This window comes from Artibeus jamaicensis, unplaced genomic scaffold (assembly GCF_021234435.1).
Source record: "Artibeus jamaicensis isolate MK-2021 breed Jamaican fruit bat unplaced genomic scaffold, CSHL_Jam_final contig_718, whole genome shotgun sequence".
NCBI classification, from domain to species: Eukaryota; Metazoa; Chordata; class Mammalia; order Chiroptera; family Phyllostomidae; genus Artibeus; species Artibeus jamaicensis.
In genome coordinates this window covers 4,927,214-4,952,075 of record NW_026521936.1, presented here as the reverse complement: position 1 = coordinate 4,952,075, position 24,862 = coordinate 4,927,214, and the positions used below count along the sequence as shown (strand labels likewise).

General features: G+C 49.2%; 1 protein-coding gene across 4 annotated transcripts in view; it reads right to left on the bottom strand.

Annotated features, from left to right (window-relative positions):
- The window catches only part of DPP6 (dipeptidyl peptidase like 6), a 532,157-nt gene that overhangs the window by 127,991 nt on the left and 379,304 nt on the right, over positions 1-24,862 (bottom strand). For all 4 annotated transcript variants that reach the window (XM_053671913.1, XM_053671915.1, XM_037131931.2 and 1 more), the window contains exon 4: positions 8,034-8,128. In XM_053671913.1, the coding sequence (XP_053527888.1) occupies positions 8,034-8,128 (95 nt within the window). The remainder of the gene's footprint in view (positions 1-8,033; positions 8,129-24,862) is intronic.

Genomic DNA, 24,862 nt, shown 5'->3' with positions numbered 1-24,862 from the left:
CGTCCCTGCTCCCCTCTCCCTCACCTTGCTCGCCTCGCCTGTGGCACCTTCACTGCAGAATGTTTTGTTCAAACAGCGACACCTTCAGGTGGAGGCGGAAAGCGCGCCAAGAGTGAAGTCTGTTTCCTTGGTCCTTGTCCCCACCCACCTACCTGCTCCAGCCCAGGGCCTCTCGAGGGGGGTGGGGAGGGAAGGCACTCATTTAATGTCAAATGACAGAGTCTGGGGCAGGGCTGACTGAAAAATGACATTGGACTTCCCTTATTCTACTGAGAACCGCAGGTTGGGGCCCGGAAGAGTAAGCTGCTACTTGATACCATTCAGGTGTTTAAGAGACACAGACTAACCAGAGTCTACCCACCTACTTAACAATGAAAACCAGACTAGCCTATAAAAGAAAAATGAGACTAACAGTGGGTATGGATACTTTTGTGCTGTTGGTTTTTTTTCTAAGATTTTATTTATTTATCTTAAGAGAGGAAGGGAAGGAGAGAAGGAGAGAAATATCAATGTATGGTTGCCTCTCATGAGTCCCCTGCTGGGAACTGGCCTGCAACCCAGGCATGTGCCCTGACTGGGAATCAAACCACAATTGTGTGGTTCACAGGCCCATGCTCATTCCACTGAGCTACGCCAGCCAGGCTGTGCTCTGTTGTTTTAATAAGAGAAGAAGGAGAGAAAAAAGTAACAAAAAGCGACAACAGTCCTGCAGAAGACGGCACTTTTCCTGCCCTCCTTCTGGTCCAGGACTGCGGGCCTGGAAGCTCAGAGGTCGGTCCAGCAAGACGTCCGCAAGCGGTCGGTCACCACGGGCATGAGCCAGCCGCTGCCCTCTCCCCCGGCCAAGGTTGCCGTCTGCGAGGAAATGAGGTCCTGCCTCCCCCAGGTCTCCCTGTTTTTCTTTCCCAGGAGAAGCCAGAAATCTGGCTTCGAGTTTATAAATGCCCACAGAGCAGCCCACTGGGCACCGAGGCTCCAGGTTCGCCTTCTCAACTCTGGGCACAAACAAGGCGACCCCCCCTTCGCGGCTGACTCGTGTGCTGTAGGCAGCTGGTTCCAGGCTGGGGGTGCTTGCGGGCCACGCTGCCTGCTGCTGTCCCAGACCCTGTCCCGGTCGCAGGTCTGGCGCACGGGAGTGTCCACTCGGGAGTGAAAACAGAAGCAGAGCCCACGAAGCAGGAGGCAGGATTGGTTCCCGCTGCCAAGAAGGGAGGGCCCTGGGGGACCCCAGTCCTGAGCGATTGATCCCACATTGGCCTTGAGGACAGGCGTGTCCGGGAAGGCGGGCTTCTTGCCCTCCCACCGTGAGACATGGAACACGGGATGCAGATGAAATGAAATGGAAGGAAGCAAGGTGAAACTTAGCAGACAAAGTCAAGTACAATGGATGAAGTAGGGGGGAGAAAAGTCGTCTCTAGTTCATACCCTGGCCAAATCCTGGCCTTCGTTCACAGCACAATTGGGCCCATTATTTTTCCCCAGAGCCTGGAATGCATCTAATCATACTTGTAATTACGTCCCTCTCTGAGCAGGCAGAGTTCATTAATTTTTAGAGACCAAGATAAAAATTCAAACTCTGCAGTGTAATGATTCTGTAAAATCATACAGGAACATACACCAGAGAAACAAAAGCACTTTATTTAAATGTTAATTTAGTCATTTCGATAAGTAATTAAAACAAGGAGATTAGTAATTAAAACAAGTACAGACATAAAAAGTGAGGAAAACTCACACAAGCATAACAACAAGAGGCTCTTTCTCTCTTCTTTTTAATTTACTGGTTTTCCCTTCTAAGTATTCCAGAAATTAACTATCTACAGCTCTGACCCATTCATCACGGGAGGAAGCCTAATCTCTCTAAAACACAGGGCTGAAGTTTTACAAATGTGATTGAAATGATCGAACAAGCGGCATTCGAACAGCCATTACGGAAAACCAGCACACTGGAAAAGAGAACACAAAATCTCACCACCCACCGAGACAGACAAGGCTCATGGTTCGATGTTCGCTTTGTAGCCTTTTGAAGACACACAGATGCATTTGGCAACTGTTAACTGAAGGGCAAGTCCAACATTGTATTCCTCTGTGCTCATTCGGTGCAACATCAGAACTATTTTGTACGTTACTAGGTCACCTTCCTTATTGTAATGGCTACCTCATATTTCATCTATTTTTATTTATCTTATTTCTTTAGACTTGGGCTTTTTTTCCTGTACTTTTTAGATTATTTACTTATGAAAAATTCCCTGGAATGAGTCAAAATGCATCAATATTCTTTTTTATAAAGAATTTTGATTTATTTTTAGAGAAAGAGGGGAAGGGAGGGAGAAAGAGATGGAGAGAAACATCAATGTGTGGTTGCCTCTCACGCTCCCCCTACCGGGGACCTGGCCTGCAACCCGGTCATGTGCCCTGACTGGGAATCAAACAGGTGACCCTTTGCTTCACATGCCTGTGCTTAATTCACTGAGCCTCACCAGCCAGGGTATATCAATATTCTTATCCACCCGGAAGGAATCATCCAGCCACTTTCCAGTCACCACTTACATTAGCAATAAAAAAGGGCATATGGAGTATGACTGTCACTCACAGGGCAGCCCCGTGGACTCTTCTGACCAGGTCTGTGAGGTCGAGGCTCATTCAGTGGCCGTCAAGCCAAGCTCTGTTTGTGGACGAACTTGGTTTCCTCATCTGAGGGAAGAAGGGTCTGAATGGCACTGCCCTCAGAGACCATCCTGGCTTTGAAGTCCCAAATCTTCAACCCAAGCCAGTCGCTCCGCCCGCCCTTCTGAGAGTTTCTGTGATACCATGTCATAGACGGATTGGAGGGGCGGTGCCAAGCTCCCGTAAGAGTGACAGCCTCTGTGAGACCTTGGATGCTGCTCGTTTGAAGTCTGTTTTAAATGTGCTTCTACTGGAAACAGGGCAGGAGAGTCCCAAATGGGGAGGATTCCCTGGCCAGAGGCATGGGGAAAACGAGGCAGGGAACTGATTCGCATGGGCCCCACCCAGCACCCCGACTCGCCTGCCTCCTTCTCTGGGGCATGGCCACCCCCTTAAGCACAAAGTCTTCAGGGCAATGAGGTCCTGACCCGCATCACCTATTCTTGGGGTTGAAGCCTCAGGTCTGCTGACCACAGAGACGGCTGCAGTCAAACTAGAGGTGACACCCAGGCCTCAGTTGTGTTTCGGCCACAGACCCAGGAAGGCAGGACAGACAAAAGGACGCCTGGCTGCACGGGAACAGCTGCAAAGACTAATGAGCCCCTGCCCTGGTGCCGGCCAATCAGCAGAGACCTTGACCCTGACCAGACACACCGGGAAGGCTGATGACCATTCTTCTGAGATGGTCCCCTCAAATTCCTGCCTTTGGAAAACATAAAAAACCCTTAAGGCAAAGGGCCCAGTGCATTCTTTCTCCTTCTAGAACATGCTCACACCTGTCTTGTTCTTCTTTTCTAAGGCGTGCACCTTTGCTTTTGTTCCCCAAGGGCCCTTCCTTGGCCCCCTTGGGGGCCTTGTTTCCTGAGTGCACGCAGCCCAGCCAGCTCTCTTCCTCTGTGATGGGCAAGGCAGCGCGACCACCTAGACCCCTCCTGCGGCTGTGCTCTGGCCTCTTCTACCATAGGCCCTTCCTTCCATTCTCTGTCCCCAGCTTGAATAAGTGTGCCCTCAAAATCACCAGGATGCATGTCGTGAAACCTCTTCTGTATGAAGTCAAGGACTGAGAATCCACATCGCTGCTAATGGAGAGAGAGAGAGAGAGATGGAAAGAGAGAAGGACAGACAGACAGGCAGAAAAAAGAAAGGAAGGAAGGAGACAGGAAGGAAGGAAGGAAGGAAGGAAGGAAGGAAGGAAGGAAGGAAGGAAGGAAGGAAGGAAGGAAGGAAGAAGGAATGAAGGAGAATAAAGGAGGAGGAAGGAAGGGGAAGGAAGGAAGGAAGGAAGGAAGGAAGGAAGGGGGGGGGGGGGGGGAAGGAAGAAGGCAGGAAGTGAGACAGCGTCTTACTCAGCTAAGAAAAATTTCATGAGATTTTTCCAGGACGCAGACAGCCACTGCCCAAGTATCCAAAGACCCAGTTTGAGCACGAGAAATACGGGCAGTGTTTCCTTCCATGGCAACACTAACAGGACACATAATATAACGAGGGCCCTTTTCTAATTTGTTAATTTGTTGACAAGAGTCTTACAGGAGCATAAAAGTGAAATACATTGTTTGACATTTAAATTATTTTAAAAATGAGAATGAAATAGAATGTCCTGGAATGCCTAGGACAGCAAACATGTAATTCAAGTGAAAATTCATTTAAGGTTGATTTTTCCCCGTTATCTGTGGAGATCTGAGGTTGCTGTTTGCCATAGTCACCAGCTTCGAATACCCTGCCTGGCTCTGGAGACGGCCTGGCCCCGGCTTCTGTGAGGAAGGCGCACAAACTGAGCTGGCGGGGGCTGTGCCCTGAGGTGCCCCGACGTGGTCCTCCTGGGGCCTTCCTGCTGTGGATGACCAGGGACCACGTGGTCCCCCGACCAGCTCAGGGGAGGCCTGCGTGGCAGCCTTCCACACACAGACACCGAAAGCAACCCCACGGGATGGTGCGAAATGAAAGCTAATGAGAAGCAGGTCATGGTGGGCAGTCATGGCCAAGGCCATGATTTCTCCTTGACAAAGGTCAGTCTTTACCTTTCCTGAGCCTGCCTGTTGTGTTTTTGCTTCTACAATAACATGCCTGATAGCTCGCCTTTGGAACGTCAGGGTAACTTCTGTTTTTCCAGCCACCGTACGACAGACAGACCACAAATCCCTCACTGTCACTGTCATTGTGTTCGTGGTTGGCTGGTGACGCGCCTCCACGCACTGGTGTAAAGAAGTGTCTATCATTTTACTGTGACCCAATCCCAGAGGTTCCCCCGTTTTGCTTTCTCCCGCCTCCCTAATCTACCACCCGTGGATTTCATGAAACCCCCTCATGCCTCCTCCTTTGAGTGTGGTGGATAAAATAAGGTGCAAAAATGCCTTTTTCTGGAGCATTTGCTCAATCTGTTGAGGTTTTGCTGGCTGGCAAGTGTCGTCAGATTGGCTCAAACACATGCACAAAACTTCTCACAGGCACGAATGTTTCCTATGCGGACACTGCTCGGCGCCCCTGCTCACCCTGCCTGAGCCGCAGCAGCCCAGGGTCACGCTCTGGAGCCGTAGGAGCCTGACGCCCGTGTCCCAGCAGCTGGCATCCCCCCCAGCACACCAGAGGGGTGGGGTGGAGGTGCATGGAGACTGTACACCCTGCCCAAGGTCCTGTCACCGCTGAGCGCCGTGCAGTTCCGAGGGTGGGTGGTAGGTCCCCAGGTTACACCCTAGTGCTAGTCCGCCCCTCCGTGACCATCAATTATCTTAAAAGCTTCTCAGCTGGCCTGCCCGGCACTTGCATCCACGTGTAACTCTTCCATGGGTCCAGCCCAGCAGAGAGCACTGGAGAGAAACACCAATGTGTGGTTGCCTCTCGAGCGCCCCCTAGTGGGGACCTGGCCAGCACCCCAGGCATGTGCCCTGACTGGGAATCGAACTGGTAACCCTTTGGCTCGTTGGCCAGTGCTCAATCCACTGGGCTACACTAGCAGAGGGCGGAAGCGTCTGCTCTTAGTGGCCGGGGGAAGAGAATGAGGCTAGAGGTCCAGGCGGGAGGGACTGTCTTAAAATCTGGCGGAGCACTGCCTGGGCCGCTTCACTTCCATCGCCCTTCTAGCTGCCGGTCGCTCGACAGACTGAGCCGCCTGAGAAGGGCCGGCGGCCTCCCCGGGAGCGCGGACTTTCCGTTCAGGCTGCTTTTGTCAGACAAGCTCGAAGCTTCTGGACGTCAAATAAGAAGACAGCCCCTGGCGAGGCCTCAAGGCAAGAGGAGTCCACAGCCCTGGCTCCTCTTTCTTAGCACCTGCTCGTGCAACTGCAGAGAGGAGGCGGACACCCTTGGCTGGACCCGCAGTGTGGACGGCTCCCTGGCTCGGAGGGACTCCAGCCCCGGGGGTGTGTCTACAATGTAAATAGGACGCAGCCCCTCCACACGTCCCCCCTTTTCCTTTCTGCTGGGGTCGCCTACAGAAGCAAATGCAGCTGTGAGGCCAGAACACTCTGGGCGCGGCGGTGACAAGGGCTGATCAGGCCACCGGTGTTCGGCGCTCAATAACCATTCATCACGCCGGGGGCTAAAGGGCATTTTAAGAAGACAAAGCCTGCCTTCTGCGGAGCCAGCCTGCCGATGTGGGAGAGGAAGTTCTTCCCTTTCTCCTTCTCGAACTCGGTTTCTGAAGTTCCCTCATCGCTGGGCTAAAACAGCTTCAGTGAAAATAAACGATGTGTCTCCAGCTATTGATCCGGGAGGGAGAAGGCTGTTCGTGGGCTCGTATTTCATGGCTAAGTGCAGCCGCGTGCACCAGTTCCTGCTTTTACTAAACTGGCGTCCTTGCAGGAAATATCGACGTTGCAGCGACATTAAAACCCACTTACCCCGGGCCACCGCTTGCTGGTTCGCCCCTCTCGGTTCCCATCAGAAATCCATTTCTGCAGCGGCAGCACTTAGGAGAGGGTTGAAGCAGAGTTCCACAGGGGCGTAACTCAACCAAAGATGATTTTTTTTTTTTTTTTTGGTTTGTCGAAATGCAAAAATGCAGGCACATCCATTCTTCCCAAGTCTGGCTTTGCAGACCTCTGTTTAATTGCAAGGAGCTCTTGTTCTGGAAGCTATGCCACCCGGCCGCCTCCCTGGGCCCCCCCTCGTACCCCCACACTGTCTGTGTACACGGCAGAATTCACTGCATCCTAAACCTCATACAAACTTTATATTTTAAAGAAAAAGTCATCATCACCCCAGCAGGAAACGAGAGGTACGTAAGCAGCACGTAGAATGCTCTTGAGGAGGAAAAAGAAAGTTGAGCGGCATTTGAACAAGTCTGGGGTGGGGGGACCAGGGTGGAGCCCGCCTTTCTTGCCCTTGGAACAGAGGCTCTGGGGGCCTGCCTGACCCTCACCAGTCACTCAGGGGCTCCATTGCAACTCTGGGCTCAGGATGCTTATCTGTGAACCCCCGAACCCCCAGGTAGTAGAATTCCAGGACTTCTAGGTTTCTCGTTCACACCAGAGACGCGTTCCGATCATTCTGATTTAGAATCCGCCTTAGTTTCTTCCTTCAGTTCCTCCTCTGCCTCGGACGAGAGTAGGACCCCCTCCCTAAACTCGGAGATACGGCCCTTCTAACAGTGAGAATGAACTTATGGAGAAAAAAAAAAAATCAAACCTCTTTAAACCAATGTTGGGTGTATAGCTTCAGCCACGTGTTTGAGAAACACCTTTAACGGCACAGAAACTCCACGTCGCAAAATGCCATTCGAATTGTTGGGAAGACGGATTTCGCAGCAGTGGCGCGCACACAGGCCGAACACACTGGTTTTCAGGCACCAATATCACCTACTGCCATTAGTGTGAGTGCAGTCGGTACCTGCGCAAAGGGCCCCAGTGTGGGCAGAGACTCGTTTTTTATTTTTTAAATTGATGTGAGAGAGAGAGAGAGAGAGAGAATGTGTTGTTGCCCTTATTCAACATCATTGGTTGCTTCTCGTATGTGCCCTGACCAGGGATCAAACCCGAAACCCTGGTGTATCAGGACGGCGCTCTAACCCACTGAGCACCCTGGCCAGTGCGAGGTTAGTTTGTTTCTTAAGACGAGCAACAGCAAGTCCTCCCAAACTATTTTCTACGCGTTGTCCTGTAAATGTGGGAAGCCTGGGGACTTTATCTTTCAATTATCTGTGATCTGCGACACTTGTTTTCAACACCTCAGAGAAATTCCCCAAACCCCAGCAGAAACGGGGCTTTGATCTTATTAAATTAGTGTGCTTTCGATTTCTTATTATCTGCCGTTGCTCAGCCCGCAGTATTCCACGTTCACTGCTTCTGCGTGGCTGTACAGAAAGTTGGACCTGAAAATCACTTCCTGCAGGAGACGCCTCGGAACTTATCCCGGTCATCACAGAGGGTACTTACGATTTTTTTGCCTTCTATGAGCACGGTAGACGTATTAGTTTCAACATCCCGCAGTATCACGCTTCCCTTCTGTTCTCGGTAGATGAATTCTTTATCTGCAGGAGAGGAAATTAAAAAAGAACCATGAGCCATTCAGGAACTCTCCCAGCCTTCAACGGACAGTTTGTAAAATGAATGGGCTACTCGTGAAAAAATACAGCCAGCATTTCATCAAAGGCTCCTTTCAATGTGGAAAAGTATATTTAGTTCCTCTTAACATAACCTCATGGGCGGCTATTCTTTGAATCTTATCTCCTATTCCTGTTCCACACACTGGCAGAGAAAGCACCAGCACATGTGCTCACAATTTTTTTAGAATACTCTAGATCTTTTTTGGGCAGGACGTGCAGAGTGAACACAGATGGCAGATTAAGAAATCTGCTACCATAAGGGATGGAAGATAATTGGCACTAAATGGACCAATTTCATCTTTTTCAATCCTCACCTGAGGCCATGTTTATTGCTTTGAGAGAGACAGGAAGCGGGAGAGAGAAAGAAAGAGGGAGACATTGACATGAGAGAAAAGCATCGATCAGTGGCCTCTTGTAGGCGAACCCACAACCTAGCTGTGTGCCCTGATGGGGAATAGAACCTGCGGCCTTTGGGTGCACAGGATGGCGCTCCAACTGACGGAGCCGCCCGGCCGGGGCCAGACCACCTTCTTGTATCTGAGACTTTGGGGTGATGTCTGAATTTGGGCACACACATATACTGACCCCCACAGCCTGCGGAATTGTTTTCACTTTGTCCACAAGTTTTCTTTGTTGCTCCATCAAGAACTGGCTGTTCCTCTGAGATCTTTGAATGTCTACACTGTATCTTTAGTGACCCTGATACTTTGTACAATCAGTCACTGCCTAGAAAACGAATGAGACAGGCGCGCAGCCCAGTGTGCACGCAGAGGGGTAGAAGCTGTGTGTGTGCCTGCAGGGCCACACACTGTCACAGAAAGGGGAACTTCCTGCAGACAGGGCTGTTGGTGACAGGCAGGACATGCAAGGGGAAGAAGGAAGAACATCTTTCTGGGGGAAGGTGGTCCCACTGAACCAGTGTGATGGTGAAGGCATCTCCCACGATCACAGGGAATGCGGTGCGCAGACTGGGTTGATTCCGGTGGTTCTGGCCTTTCTAGTCTTTCTCTCTTCCGTCTGAGAGAATTCCATGCTTTCCCTTTTTATTCCTTTCTTCTGCTTGCTTTAATTTTCTCTTCTTGTTCTGAATTGTTGGGGTGGAAGCTTTGATCTTTCATTTCACTTTCCATCTTTTCTAATAAAAACTATTAAGGCTAAAAATTTCCCCCCATGGATGGTATTAGCTACATCTCACAGACTTTATAGGCTGAATTATATTACTATTCACTTTAAATTATCTCTAATTTTCCCTGTAACGTCTGCCTGGTCCAATGATTATTTAGAAATGTGTTGTTTCATTTCTAAATATATAGAGTTACTCTGGCCCTCTTATTTTTATAGATGTTTAATTTAAATTCATCGGATCAAAGATTGCCCTGCAGATGGTTTCAGTCTTTTTATAACTCATTAGGACATTTCTGTGGCCCATAATATGCTCTGTCTTGGTACATGTACCCTAGGCACATCTAATGAAGTACTGACGCAGTTTGGTTTAGTCTCTTTCATTTTTCTTTGGCTTATTTTCTTCTTCTCTGTCAACTTCTTTCCCCCTTTTTTTTGTTTCTTGGCTTTCACTTTGTTGTTGAATATTTTTAGAATTTTAATTTCCTTATTTTTTAGCTGTGTTTTCTTTGCCTTTATTTTTCAGTGGTTGTCCGGGGGATTCACTGTCACACGGCCTACAAAGGGTTAACAATGCTACTTCTCGGACACACAGAAAGTGGCCACGTTTGCGGGCCCATCTCCAGCCCCGTGATTTTATAATTAAGTGTATGACATCAACAGGGCTTACTTGTTCCACAAGACGATGCTGTAATGACTGGTTGGAACAAAATAGGGCTTGTAAAGAAACTCAGAAGGAAATGTCAAATCGGCCTTCCGCACCTACCCACTGTTTACCATTCCGATGCTTTTTATTCTCTATCGAGATCTGAGTTTCCGCCTGATGTCATTTTCCTGCTTCATGAAGGGCTTTCTTTAGGGTTCCTGGTTGTATGTGTGGACTGGTACCCAGTCCCTTTACCTCGGTTTTATCTGAAAATGTCCTCAATTACCCTTCACCCTCGAAGGACATTATTTAACAGAGAATTCTAGGTCGATGGGTTCTTTTTTCTTCCCTTGCAGCGTTCTGAAACTTCGTTTTGCTCTCTCCTGGCCACTGTGGTTTCTGATGGAACCCTAAGGCAACAATGAACTTGGTCGTTCTTTCCTGGGCTGTTTCTTCCCTACCTCTTCCTTTTGCTGCTTTTGAGGCTTATTGGCTGTCGTTCATTTTCGGCAGTTTGACTCCGGTGCCTGTCAGACCGGGCTGGGTTGTGTTTCTCACGTCTGATGTTCGCTGAGCACCTTGTACCTGCAACTTCCCACTGTTACCAGTTCGTTAGCCGTCCATCTGCCAAATATTTTTTTCTGCTCCTTTATCTACTCCAAGTGCATGTTCATCCAATCGGTCGTATTGTCAAATTGCCTCTTTCGTAGCTGATGCTTGACCTTTCCTTCAGTAAGAACATGACATCGACATTTCGAAATCCAAGACAGATCAAGAATTTTGCGTTGAAACCCATCATGATAGATTAATTCTCTCCCACGGATGCTCGGAGTTTTGTTTTATATATTTTGCGGCAAATTTATTAGAGCTGCGATTTTGTACCCTCTGCTGCAAGAATGTTTAAAGTGTGCCCTCCCTGCCTGTTTTAGTCAGGGGCGCAGGCCTCTTTTTCCTTAGATTGTCCAATAAAAGAAATAGCAGCAGCCAACACAAGAGCGGTCCAGTGTGAATGAATCAAAATGATGTCTATTTTTTTTTTTTGTCAGTTTGGCTTTCCCAGGTTGTGCTGTGGCTACTCAGCCTGCGCCGTGATGCGGTGAGGTGTGAAGGGCTTCTGGGATCGGGGGAGATGAACCGAAAAGCCACACTCCGTGCGGACTCTCGAAAGCACCCAGGGTGAGGCTCTTTAAGGAAGAGATTTCCTGCAGACAATCTCGCGCATCGCCACCTGCTGGCAGCTAACGTCAAGGACACAGCGGTCTGCGTGCAAGCACATGGCTGGGTTCACTGTTCTGTGTACTCGAGCGACGCTTCCAAGCTGAAAATATTAAAGACCTAGAAATAAGTTGCCCAAAAGTGATTACTGTTCATTTTTAGGCTGTTTCCTCAATTTGTAATACCAAAAGATATAGCAAAGCAACCCATTCTTTTCTTGCTCTTCCAAAAATAAGACAGAATTGCAGTCAGTTACTCTGAGTTTTATATATCAGTTGACTTTACATGTGGCTTATTTTTGCCTGACAATAATGTGTTTTTTAGAAAGCTTGTTCAGAAGTCTTGCCCATGGGAAACAGTTTAAAAGCACTGTGGGATTCCGTGGTACTGTTGGTTTCTAACCGATTGAGACCATTTGGTTCTTACTGACAAGTGTGATTTGTGTATGCTGGTTGGTTTTGACGAGAATATTAATCCTTCATGACACCGATATCACAAAGCACCTTTGCATGTGAAATATGGATTTTAATTTTGGAAACAAAGAGCGCACATAATAAACAGTAAATTTGATTGCTCCTTTAAATTTTAATTACCACTAATAGGCGCACGGCTCTATTGTCGCTCACTTTATCTTCTCCTCAGATACAACTCACTTGTGTGTGATACCCCACAGCCTACGGTACGTTCCCTAAGAGCATCAACACCTGTATGGCGGTCAGAAAACAGGAAGCCTACTGTGGGACGCCCCTGTGCCCGCAGTGAGTCCGGCGAGGCCTCTGCCCGGCAGCCGAGCTCAGGGTTCCTGCTGTAAACGGCTGACTCTGGTCCGGGACCCGGACGGACACCACGGAAGGTGTTAAGGTCAAAACGGCTCCCAAACCAAGGGGAAGAAGACAGTGTCCCTGGTCAACAAGGGGACATTTAGAGCCTCCATTGGGATGATGGCGACAGGTGAAAGGTCATCAACTCTTTGTAAAGCCCATGAATGTAAAATGACACAAAAGAAACAACTAATTAAATGGACCATTGTAATTAAATGGGCCATAGTCAGAGGGTGCTTGCGGGTCAGGGCGCAATTTAAAAGCTGGTACGGAAACACATCAGGAGACTGTCCCTTCGCTCCCATTCAAAGTGGATCAGATAGGGGAAGGTACCCAGCAGAAAGGTCGACGGGGTCAGAGTACCGCCGTTCTGCCGCGCCTGGTGAGCGAAGGTGGTGATCGGCCAAGGCTACAGGACCGAGTGACAGGCAGTCCCATTAATGCCTCCTGAGGGGAGAGACACTATTGATGGAGTGCCACCCACATGCCCCCCTCCCGAAAAAATCAGAGCGCCAATCTAATCCAGTCATTAGCCATGACAGGAAATACAGAGAACAGAGAAACATTCTAGCCAACACCGTAAGTAGAAATCTCAGAGAAACTGTAGCGAAAACAACCTGTTTCTTTTTTCTCCAAGAAATAATGGCATTTATACGACGACAGGAAATTTAAATGCTCGTAGGATAATTAAGGTTGTGAATAGGGTTCACAGGATAACGGGTGCTTGCAGAAAGTACTGTTTTTGTTTGGGGGTCTATTTTTTTTTTTAGGGTAATACAACCGCCATGTTCTTCTCTACGCAACGAGGCAGGTCCTTCTGTTTCAGAGGCGTGCGGTGAGACACGGGAGGGTAAAACGACACGGTGTCAGGATAGTGCTTTCAAACAGCAGCGGGGACCAGAGCAAGGCCAGCATGCAAATGAGGTGCCAGTGCCAACAGCCAGTGCTTGGTCTGGTCCAGTTATAGGCACGTGCAAGGCAATCACTACTCATCCAGCTTTTGTTTATGCTCAACATGTTCTACAATAAAAAGGTAGGGACTGATTGTGAAGCTCGAGCAGTTTAAGAAAATCCAGGAGCTTTCAGAAAAATGCAGCTCCGTCAGCTCCTTCCAGCCTCCTCTCTCTTCCTCAGGTTTGTGCGGATTTGCGCGTTCGGAACTGGTCTCGTGTTTTGGGTGCCAGTGGGGAGCGGTGGTGGTCCCATCCTAGTTCTCCGATAACCGCCAGCCCATAAGTTAAAATTCTGAAATCCTTCCTGCCGAAGTCAGCAGCTGGGGATGTGAATTGGCAGTGACAGACGAGAAGTTTTCAGTCCAGGTGTGGATTTATTGCTTCTGGCTCAGAGGGAGTTCTCCTTTGGCTTCCAAAGACAGCAACAATTAGAAAGCTGGTGTCAGAAATTATGCTTATTTGGGGAACTGTACACCAAGTGCAAATGTTTTTAGTTGGATTGTATTTATAACCTGGGACTGTGTTGCCAATAGGTAGCTGCTAACCATACGTTCCTATGAACACTGAAAATTAGTTAAAATTAAGTAAAACTAAAAAGTTCTAATTTGCAGGAGACACAGCTCAAGCACTTGATAGGCGTACCCGGCAGTGGGTGCTGGGCAGGACATGGCAGGTGCAGAACATGCCTGTCATTGCAGAGAGCACTTTGGGTGCTCCGTCTAGAAGTTCACAGTGGTACGGGGCGGTCCCAGAGGCGCCTTATTTCACACCACTGTGTACTTTCAATCTGAAAATCCACCCCTCACAGGCCATCATGCTCAGAGAAAACCAAAGGGTGTCCTTGAAACATGGTCGGCTGCCCTGGCTGGTGTGGCTCAGTGGATTGAGTGCTGACCTCTGAACCAGGTCATTGCTTCAGATCCCAGCAGGGCACATGCCTGGGTTGCAGGCCAGGTCCCCAGTAGGGGGCGCTTGAGAGGCAACCACACATTGATGTTTCTCTCCCTCTCTTTCTCCTTCCCTTCCCCTCTTAATAAAAATAAATAAACAAAATCTTTAAAAAAACCCAGAATGGTCGGCAGGCTGGTGATCCCCCTCAACAGTGTGTCCCCACACTTTTCCACCAGGACAGGTGTGGGGGAAAAAAAACCTTTGAATAGGTAAAAAATATTTCCAGTACACCCCAACTGTCACACTGCCTTGCAAATGATCTGGGGGGCAGTGCCCACCACACTGACTCATTGACAAGTGGGGAGAATGTGCCAAGGACACCCCTGGCACTCATGATATTTCCACCCCCCCAAAAAAAACGGCCCCACGGGGTAACTACATCCTTCTGTCTGAACTTACAGGAACTGCACGCAGACCTCCGACACACCAGGGCAACATCAGGACCGATAGAGATGGTGAGGAAGTAGAAGTGATGCGCATTTTACTAAAAGTAGGCAAGTAACTTATTTTCATGAGAATGTGCTTCGGAAAGGTATAAGTTTCTGAAAAGATACATGGTGGGCTGAAGAAGCCAAATTGAAAAGAAGAGAAGAGCCAACCAGGAGACATTGTATTCATTTAAAAAATATGCACCGTATTTTTCTTCACTACCAGACCTTGGGCATGCATGCACCTTGAATTCACCACGCTCCCTGACTTGACGAAACTACCTCTAACATTGCCAATCAGATGGTGATTGTGGCCAGCCGGCTACAGCAAAGTTCCGTGCTCACGATGGCATGGTCCCGTCACACGTGACGTCAAGCACTCCAGTCGTTCCGTAAATGCCTTAGCAAGTAAGATTTTCCGAGCAAGAGAAACAGATCCACACTGAAAATGGTGAAGTTTGGTTAAAAGTGAAAACCTGACAATGTTACATTTGTGCAAGAAATAGCCACAAGAAGAGATGTTTACTTCATAAATCATGTATTTGCTGGTCTTGTCCCCAAAAGGGGGCTGGGTGTATGGCCCTCCTGGACACTCAGACTCTGGTCTCTCAGCCCCTTCCTCACTGAAAGAGATGGGTTGTGTCCCTGAAACCATGGTAGGTTGCAAGAGCCACCCAGTTCTTCCCCCCACAGTGTCCACAGCCCTTGCCTCTAACTTTGCCGGGACCTCCTTTTGAACTTGGGCTCAGGCATGTGACTTGACCTTGCCCTCTCCTTGCTTCTACTGTGGCCAACAGACAAGCATGTCTGACGTAGGCTTTGGCTCTGGGAGGAGAAACAAAAGTGGATGCAACTGAGTTGCCATAGTGACCCGAGGCCAGGCCAGATCCGCTGACAGCCAGCTGGTTGTCCCATCCTGTGAGCCAATCAGCCAACAGATAGGCAGAGTCGGAACCAAGCACCAGCTGACCACCAGATTGTGACAGACACTCTGTGTGTCCTCGAAGCTGGGCAGTGGCTCATCACTCCTGGGGCCACAGGTCCCTGCTACAGGCACCAAACAGCCAGCGGGGCGGTCTCCAGTGGGCAAAGTCGGGAACATCTGAGCATCGAAAGCACCTTACCATTGGTTAAAACTCATCAGACTAATCAAGTGCAGAAAACTACCCATCGGTCTGTAACGGTAGTCACACACACACACACACACACACATACACACACATACATGCACACACATTACCTCCCTTGTCTACCGGGGGAGACAACTATTACACCAACTTTGCCCTGTGAACCTGGTCACCAAAAATGAGTCATTCCGGGGATCCCTGCGATTTCGGCAGCCCAGGGACACTACTGAGGAGGGGGCGTGCCTCCCGCCAGAAGACAGCTGCCTCATGGGCGCAGAAGGAATGACGGCGTGAGAATATCACCGTGTCACGGCACTTACGGAAGCCCTTGATACAGGTCGGGCTCATTGCCAAGTGCTAAATCCACTCGGCGAAAAGTTGAAGGGATGTTCTCCAGGTACCGAGGCAGTGCCCCTGGAAACCCCTGCCAGTCTGAACAGGCAAAGCATGTTTGTAACGGAGGGATGTGGGGGTTGTGACTACGGCCCACGAGGAAGCAGGAAGACGGATCCAGGGTGTGGGAGACCCCACAGCACACCCGGCCTGATGCGGGGAGGTAACTTCTATTCACAGGGGAAAGACAAGTGGTTCTCCATCAGCAGCAACCCCAGAGACAGAATGAACCGCCCTACATGTGACCCTTGGCTTCATCCACGATGGGAGGGAAAAGCCACAGAATATACGCTGAGAACGAAGGAGAAGACCCTAATGGGCCCGGGGACTCGAATGGCACTAGGGAATTACCGTCATTTTTGTAGACCCGACGCTGCTGTGGATTATGGGAGGACATGCCCGTGTGGACATGTGTGGATGGAAGAACACGGCATTAATGTATGTTTAAATGTTTTCAGCAAAAGTATGGACTGAGGACACACACAGGATGAAAGAGCTGACATCACCTGGTGCTTATTGAATTGTTGCCCGGGCTGTCCTTTTGAATAAAGAAAGAAAATGACGCAGCCCCTGACTTCTGGGAACGTATGAGAGGGTTGGGCGGGCAGAGCCTGAGAGGAGATGTGTTAGGGGGGCTGATGGGGGGCAGAGGCTCGGGGGGCGGGCAGCTTGCCTCCCTCTGGGGGCACAGGAAACAAGAGACCACCAGAGACCCCACGTGCACCCGCCCGGTTCATGACACCTACGCCGAGATTTTGAGCAGGCGTCTACAACTTGGGAGCAGGTCTGCAAACATGTGTCTTCAGCTCTGGGTCCCCCCCCCCACCCCGCCGCGGGCTTACATCACAAAAGTTGTCAGGAATTAAAGCCAGGGTGGGAGGGGGGAAGGGAGGGGATGCAGGTGGAAAGATGGTGCAGGACAGAGGGGAATAAGGGGGGGGGGATGAGACAGCTGTAATAGCATCATCAATAAAAGATATTTTAAAAAGTAAACAAAATATTTTAAGAAATACGTACAACGGTTCTTATCTTTCAAAAGAACAAGCTTTTCAATTACATTCTTTAAAGTCTAGCAGCAACACCCGGGGCCTGGCCTGCATGCACTTGACCGAGAGGAGGCCAGGCTGACAGTCCTGAGACAAGACTGACAGGTCGAGGCCCCGCCCACCCTCCCTCCCCCACTAGGTGAGCTGTGGCGGGAGAATCTCCAGCCGCTTCATTTGCTGCCTCTGCTTCCGCTCTGCATGCGTGTCAGGGTGACCTGACTGGGAAGTCACTGTGTCTGACTTTCCCTGTGGCAGCTTGAAAAGTGGAATAAATGAGGACAACCGGCCAGTGGTGTTTTCTGTCCTTCGAGAATGAAGACAGGGTATTGTGTTCTGAGTCCCACGGTGTGAAGAGGCGTTGACTCAGGAAAAAACCACATTTTGATTCTCGGAAACAAAGAGCTGAGCCGCTGGGCGGAAATGGGGGTTGATGGAGAGACTGATGGGCTGTGAGATTGTGCGGCTTCAAATTACGGTAAAACGATGCCACACTCTCACTCGTCCTCATGGCTGGGCAATTTCACAGACCAGTGCCTTCGGACTGACAGCCATCTCGGCTTGGAAGTTACTGGGGAAGTAGCTACATTCCAAAGATGCCGTGCGTGGCTTTGAATTTCACTTAGTTTTCATCACAGGGCCCGAGACAGCTCGGTTTTTGGCTTTGACTAATGGGCTGCCCAGTCGCTTTTAATGGCTTTTAAATTTCCAGTCTTACTTATGGGGACCATTTTTATGGGCACCATAGGGCCACAGTTAGACTTTTTATCAGCTTACCTTGCAGAAAGCTCACTGAAAACCAACGACACGCTTTCTTCCGTATTAACCTCATCAGCCACATGCTTGTGAGGCTAAGGAAGAAAACACATTTGTCGGTAGAATTGAGATCCTAAAACATTTATTACATTTATTGGGGTGACACTGGTTAATGAAATTAGAGAGGCTTCAAGTACACAGTTCTAGAATACATCACCTGCATACTGCACTGTAGTTTCTGCAATTTATTTATAGCGAGAGGGTCTCACGCTGAGTGAGCTCGGTCCTCCAGAGAAAGACAAATTCGTGGTTTCACGACTTTGTGGAATGTAAAGAACAAAGTAAATAAACAAACAACATCGAGACAGACTCACGGACGAGCAGATGGATGGTTGCCGAGGGCAGTGGGCTGGGGGGCTGAGTAAGAAAGGCGAAGGGACTGAGAAGTACAGGTTGGTGGTCACAGCACAGTCACGGCGATTCATTTTCCAAGTTTTTAAAATCCTCCCCCGAGGATATGTTTTCTGATTTTAGGGGGAGAGAACGAGAGAGAGGAAGTAAAAGCCTCAGGAAAAAGGAGCCAGCGCGAGCGTTCCCTCTCAGGAGCAGCCCAGCCATTTTCATTCCCCCCCTCCTTCCCCCACGGGCAGGCGTCTCCTAAAATCTAAGGGGCCCCGTGACACCTGGCCACCAGGGCGGCAGTGGGCAGCGGCCGCTCATCCCGGGCCGACCCCCTGCACCTGTCCCCAAGGCCCCCTTTTCTCTGACTTCCCAGTGGGTTAAGGCAGCCCCACGTGGGCTCTTGCCTGTTGCTTCTTCACCTCGAGGCTTCCTTGTGTCACTGTCCCCGCTTTAATAAAGGTGCCCTCACAGCCACCTGGACTCGTGTTGTGACATCTTTCCCACATGAAGTCAGGAACCCACACACTACCAGCCCCGGGCAGCCCTGCTCAGGGCCAGGCCCCCTGTGTCCAGTAGCAACACGCCATCGACCCCTTCCTGTCCTGCTTCTGCTCGCTGTCTCCACACCCCACATGCAGAGAATTGACATCCACGGGGGAGTCGTGGTTCAGTCGCCCCCACACTCCTGCTGACTCATAAATTCCCCCCTCTCTAAAAATAAGTAAATAAAATCTTTTTATTTATTTATTTATCTTTAGAGGGGAAGGGAAGGAGAGAGGGAGAGAAACATCCATGTATGGTTTGCCTCTCATGCGTCCCTGGCTGGGAACTGGCCTGCAACCCAGGCACGTGCCCTGACTAGGAATTGAACCACGATCTTCTGGTTCACAGGCACGTGCTCCATCCACTGAGCTACACCAGCCAGGGCTTTAAAAAATAAGTAAATAAGATCTTAAAAAAAAATAAACATAGATTTTAATTTCAAGAGAAAAAAGAGAAAGCCGCTTCTCTCTCTCAGGAGTTGTGGGTAATCAGGTGTTACGTGTTTTTAGCATTCCATGCAGAAACGAATGAAGAGAAATTGCTTTTAAAGAGGTGATTTGGAAGAATTTAGCTAACTACTGAGTGTCACGTTAATCCAGTGCAGTCAAGGCAGCATGCATTTTATTAGGCAAAGAACATTCCCTCTGAAGGCGTCGGCAATGGGCTCCACAGAGTCCATCTGTCAGCAGGGCTACCTTTTCCAGGTAATTGTATTTTTATAAAATACGTTGTTAAACACTAAACCTGTCAGGAAGATGGGTTTCAACCTCCTCCACCTCTCGCCCCCCCCCCACAGAAACACCCTCCTCCCAGGAACATCTGGAATCTTCCCTGGAAGTTCTAGGAAGGTTAATGGGCCAGAAGCATCATTTGGAGTATCTGTGTCGGAGCTGGAGCGGAGAAGCAGGTGGTCCTGGCCACCAACGCAAGGACCACACACAAAATCCGACAGAAGGAGGAAAAGCCACTCGCCGGGCGGTAGACCAAGGACCTCCAAAAACCCCTGCTCATTTATGAAAGCCAGGAAGCTGCACACATTGTCAAAATGAGCTTCGTTCAGACTCCGGCAATTAGCCAATGACTTCCAACCATCTGAGGGGACAGTTATGTTCTTTAAAAAGGCAGAATCTTGGTCAGGACAGGGAACCGTGTGGCCTTCTGACCCGTCATATTTCCGTCTCCCTGGGCCCCGCTGCGAGGCAGCTTTGAAAACCAGGGGCTTTGCAATCCAGGTAGTCATTAAATTCATCGGGGGAGAAGCTACCGGAAGGGAAGGGACAGCTTCAGCGTCTCCGAAAGCCCCATTTCTAGGGGACTGCCTTTTTATCTGCTTGCAGCCTGCACTCCGGGGCGTTTGTCTTTATTCCCCAGCTCAGAGCTTGCTCCTTACAAAAGCCTTTTCCCTGGGGCATTTGTCTGAAACAATCGGTGACAATTGTTTTCAATAGCAGCTGCTGGAGGGGATGATAACAGTCTCCTCACTGTCAAGGGAGAGTTGACCAAACACTTCAAAGGGAAAGCCAGGGAACGAGAGGCCCCTGAGGGCTTTGAAAACCTCAAGCGGGTCTCTGGGACTCTTAGCAGGCTGCATGCATGTGCCCACTGCCTGCAGCCTGGGAGACTGTGGGAATGCCCTTGTCTCCACCGGGCTGACCTTGAGACTCTGTGCAGGCAGCAAAGGAAGACCTGGCAGGCTTGCACCCTGCCTGCTGAGTGCGGACGCTGCGCCATGTGGCTCATGCGGAGCTAGCTGGTGAGAGACAAGCTGCTTCAAGGAATAGAAGGAAATCGCTGTCTAACCAATATCCAAGCGCTAAGCTAATGCTGCAGAGATTTTAGGGTCTGCCCAGGAAGAGAACGCAGATTTTGTTACGTTAGTCCAGGAAGCCATGGATATTATTTACATTGTTCATTGTTTGCAATGTTTACATTGTTGCATGTAAACAGCAACAAAACACACACACACACACACAAACCCAGCAGTTAATAAAAACTATTCCTGCCGATAGTCAGACCTTAGACATATTAGAAAAGCAACTCTTTAAATGAACTATTATGTAAGTGAAATAAGCCAGTCAGAGAAAAGACAAATACTGTTAAGATTTCACTTTTCTGTGGACTCTGATGAACAAAGTGAAGTAACAGAGTTGAAACAGACTCCTAAATATAGAGAACAGACTGACAGCTGTCCGAGGGGGTGGGAGGACTAAGTGGAAAGTATGAAAGGATTAAGCAAAAAAAAGAAAAACCCAAACAAACAAACACAAAACCTCACAGACACAGGAGGTGGGAGAGGGGACAGCGGAATAAATGGGGACAGATGGAGATGTGACTTGGGGTGGTGAATACACAGTACAATATACAGGTGATGTATCGTAGAACTGCACCCCTGAAATGCATATAATATCATTAACCAGTGTCATCCTGATCAATTCCATAAAAAAGAACGAATAAATGAGCTATTATAACTGTGCTCAAAGAACCAAAGAAGCACCACGTCTGAAGAACTAAAACAAATGAGAACTATGTATCACTGGGTAGAAAGTATCAACAAAGAACCAGACAGGATTTAACATGAGCCAAGTAGAAATTCGGGGGATGAAAGAGCGATCACTTGCAATGAAGAAGCCACTGGAGGGTGTGACATTAATATCTGGTCGGGCAGGAGGAAGAAGTTGTGAACTCGAGGGTAACAGAGACCATCCAGTCTGAGGAGCAGAGAGAAAAAGGAACGAAGGAAAATGAATTTTGGAGACCGGCCTCATGCTGGCCTCGGAGGAGAATTTGAGAGAAAAGAGCAGAGATTATATCTGGGGAAATAATGGCGAAAATAGAAGAGAAGGGGACCCTTTGCAGCGCATTCTGTGAGGCCAGTACTACACTGATACAAAAGAAAAAAAAAAACCAAAGACATCACAAGAAAAGTACAGACAAATATCTCTTATCAATACAGATGCAAAAATCCTCAACGAAATGCCAGCAAACCAAATCCAGTAAGTTAGAGAGAATTATAGACCACAACGAAGGGGAACTTATCCCCAAACTACAAGGTTGGTTCGGTAGAAACTCAGTCAGTGTAATGAAACAGTTGCCCTTTTGTGCCTGGCTTCCGTTACTTAGTGTAATCTTCTCAGGGTGCATCCAAGCTGCAGGACAGGTCAGAATGCCGATCCTTTCTAAGAGTTCAGGAACATTCCAATTTGTGTGTGTGTGCCATACTTTGTTTATCCATTTTCTGTTGATGAACCCCGGGGTTGTTTGACTGTTATGAATAATGTCATATCTATATCTCCAGAAAAAGTCCTGCATTGTTACTATAAGGAGAATGATTTGTGCAACATCGATGTGACCTGGAAGCCAAGGAGCGTGGACTGGAGTGCGCATGTGTGAACAATGACGACTTCACTGTACTAGTCAGTGGGGGTGATAGACGCCGTTGAGTGAGCATGTGTGCTGTGTGGTTGTCATATTCAAAATGACTGAGTGAGTAGAGCAACGAATCTGCGTCAGATTTTATGTTAAGCTTGAATGTTCCTCTATTTGGATGACTCAGAAAGCTGCAGCTCTGGGCAGCTGGCGATGGGCAGCTTCATCACAACAATACACCCGCTCATGCATCATGTCTCCTGCAGTTTTTTAGAGAAACATCAAATTGCCCAGGTGACAGCCCCTTACAGCCCAGATGTGGTGTCCCGAGACCCCTGGCTTTTCACAAAACTAAAGTCACCTTTGAAGGGGAGAAGATTTCAGACCATTGATAAGATTCAGGAAAATATGATGGGGTAGCCATCATATGACGGGGAGAACTGTGTGAGGTCCCAACATGTCTGTTTGGAAAGGGACCAGGCCTCATTGTCCCATGTGCAGTGTGTCCTGTATCTTGCATTTCCTTCAGTAAATGTCTCCCTTTTTCCTAGTACGTGACCAGACACCTTCTGGACAGACCCTGTAAACGTGTGTATATGGCATGCGGCAGCTACAGTGTCCTGTGTAGAAACGTCATCATGAACGCACTTCGCTCACTGTGCAGATGGAGGCAGAGGTTGAGACACGTGCACACACCCACAGACTTCCTCGTTAGGTCACCTGCGGGGACGGGTGAGTGCAGATGTGCTTTCTAACAGCAACTGGGAAGAACCAGGGCCCCTCAGAGAAACGGCTGATTCCAGGGCTGGGGCAGGGAACATATAAGCTCAGCCCAGGGTATCTTAGAGTCGTTTCAGGAAGAAAGGAAGGAAGGGAGGAAGGGAGAGAGGGAGGAAGAAAGGAAAGAAAAAAGGGAGGGGAAGGGAGACAGGGCGAGAAAAAGACGCTCCCCGCTACGACAGAACATGCCTCTCGGCACAGACACGTTTGAGGGGGAAAAAAAAGTACCACTGATTTATAACACAGTAGAAAATAAACATCTGTGGGTCTCTATTGATACAAATACAGAAGCGGCGGAGAACAGACATGTCTCCCGTGCAGACGAATTCTAAATAATTTATCGTCTGCTCTTGGGCAGGTAGACCAAGATATTCCTCGGGGGCGGGCCTGTGGCAGTGCCTTCCTCCAAAAATGTACAGGGTGGAACGATGGGGAAAAGGGAAACTCGTTAGCGTGCAGGACACCACCAACCAACAGCCTGGATGCTTGTGGGGACAGTGTGTCCCTTTCACGACCTGACAGGAAGGGCGCTTCCCTCCCGTGGCCTCCTTCTCCATACCCTGTAACCGCAGCCTAATGATGAATCGGGAAAAGTGCAACGTGAGAACATGCCGCAAGAGACCTGGCCGGTTACTCCCGACGCTGACCCCTACCAAGGTCATCAAAACCTGGAAGGTCTGAGGAACGGTCGCTGCAAGAGCAGCAAGGAGACCTGGCCACTGTGTGCACAGGGATGAGGTCCGGAAGCCAGAAAGGACTTCGGCGCAGAGAAAATGTGAATTACAAGAGGGCGTGGCTTCATCAGGACGTCTCAGCATTGGCCGGTTGATGTGTTCATGATGACGCAGGTACCGCCCTCCTGGGATGTGGGGACATGTGAGCTGCCAGTCTCGTAAGACTCTGATGTTGAGACCTTTCAGATGCCACAATCCAGAACGTAGAGGGGAAAAACCACGTCCCTGCCCTGGCTGCATGGCTCAGGAGATCGGAGCATCGCCCCATGCACCAAAAGTTTGCAGGTTCGATTCCCCGTCAGGGTGCATCACTAGGTTGCAGGTTCAAACCCTGGTGGGGGCACATATGGGAGGCAACCCATCCATGTTTCTCCCCACCCTCCCACTTCCTCTCTCAACAGCAACAACAAAGACACTTCCACATTCCTGGCCGGTCCCCTGCTTCTCATTCTGCGATGACAAAATGCAACCGTTTCTCTCAATTCAGTTCACCAAACACGTGTGGTCCCTGCGTCCCAAATTACAAAGCCTTTATCAATATGTCGACTTCACTCGGCCCCTGAGACACAGGCCCCACACCCCAGGCCACGCACGGTAGAGGCTTGGAACCCGCAAACGGCACGTGGTAAAGGCTCATCTCATTTTAACAGTGTTCCCCAGCAAAAAAGAAAAAAATCAATATTGCGTAGTTCCCACTTCCTGTTTTGCCTTTTGCACCTGACGCTGCCTAAATTTTTAGAGATGAACTCAGACATTCTTCGCTCGGGAAGGCTATTTTTAGAGGCAGTATTTAATTTTCACTTTTGGAAACATGGTGCGGAGGTTCTGGGCTGTAACGATCTGTCGGACGGGAAGGAGACGGATGAGGCTCGAGTCATTTTTCATTAAAATTAGGTCCCGTGTGTTGATCCTGCGACGCATCTATTCCTGGACTCATATCTCTTCCACATCACACCTCACTGCATTAAAAGGAAAAAAAAAAAGAATTCTCGAGGCTCTGGTCTCTGGCAGGACGCACGTTTCTTGCTCAGATGATCCCACACCACCTTGCTCAGGTTATTATAAATGAGAGGCAGCCAAATTTACATTCAAGGGAAGGTGTTACGTTCCTACGCACACGAATAGGTCAGTGATGAAGAAATCACACACCCAGTTAGCCAGCCACATCGAATCTGTCTGCAGGCTTGTTTGCTATGCTCACAGAGTGCCCGCGGCAGCGGCTGGGGCATAAATGTATTTATCGTGGGCCTTACAATCCCCCCTCTAACTCCGCCGGACTGAAAACAGCCGTCAGGGCGATGGCCATGTGTCTCCTCAGGCACTGGGGGGCGCTGTTTCACACACTCCTCTAAACTCTACTGGGGCTTTTAAAACTAAAT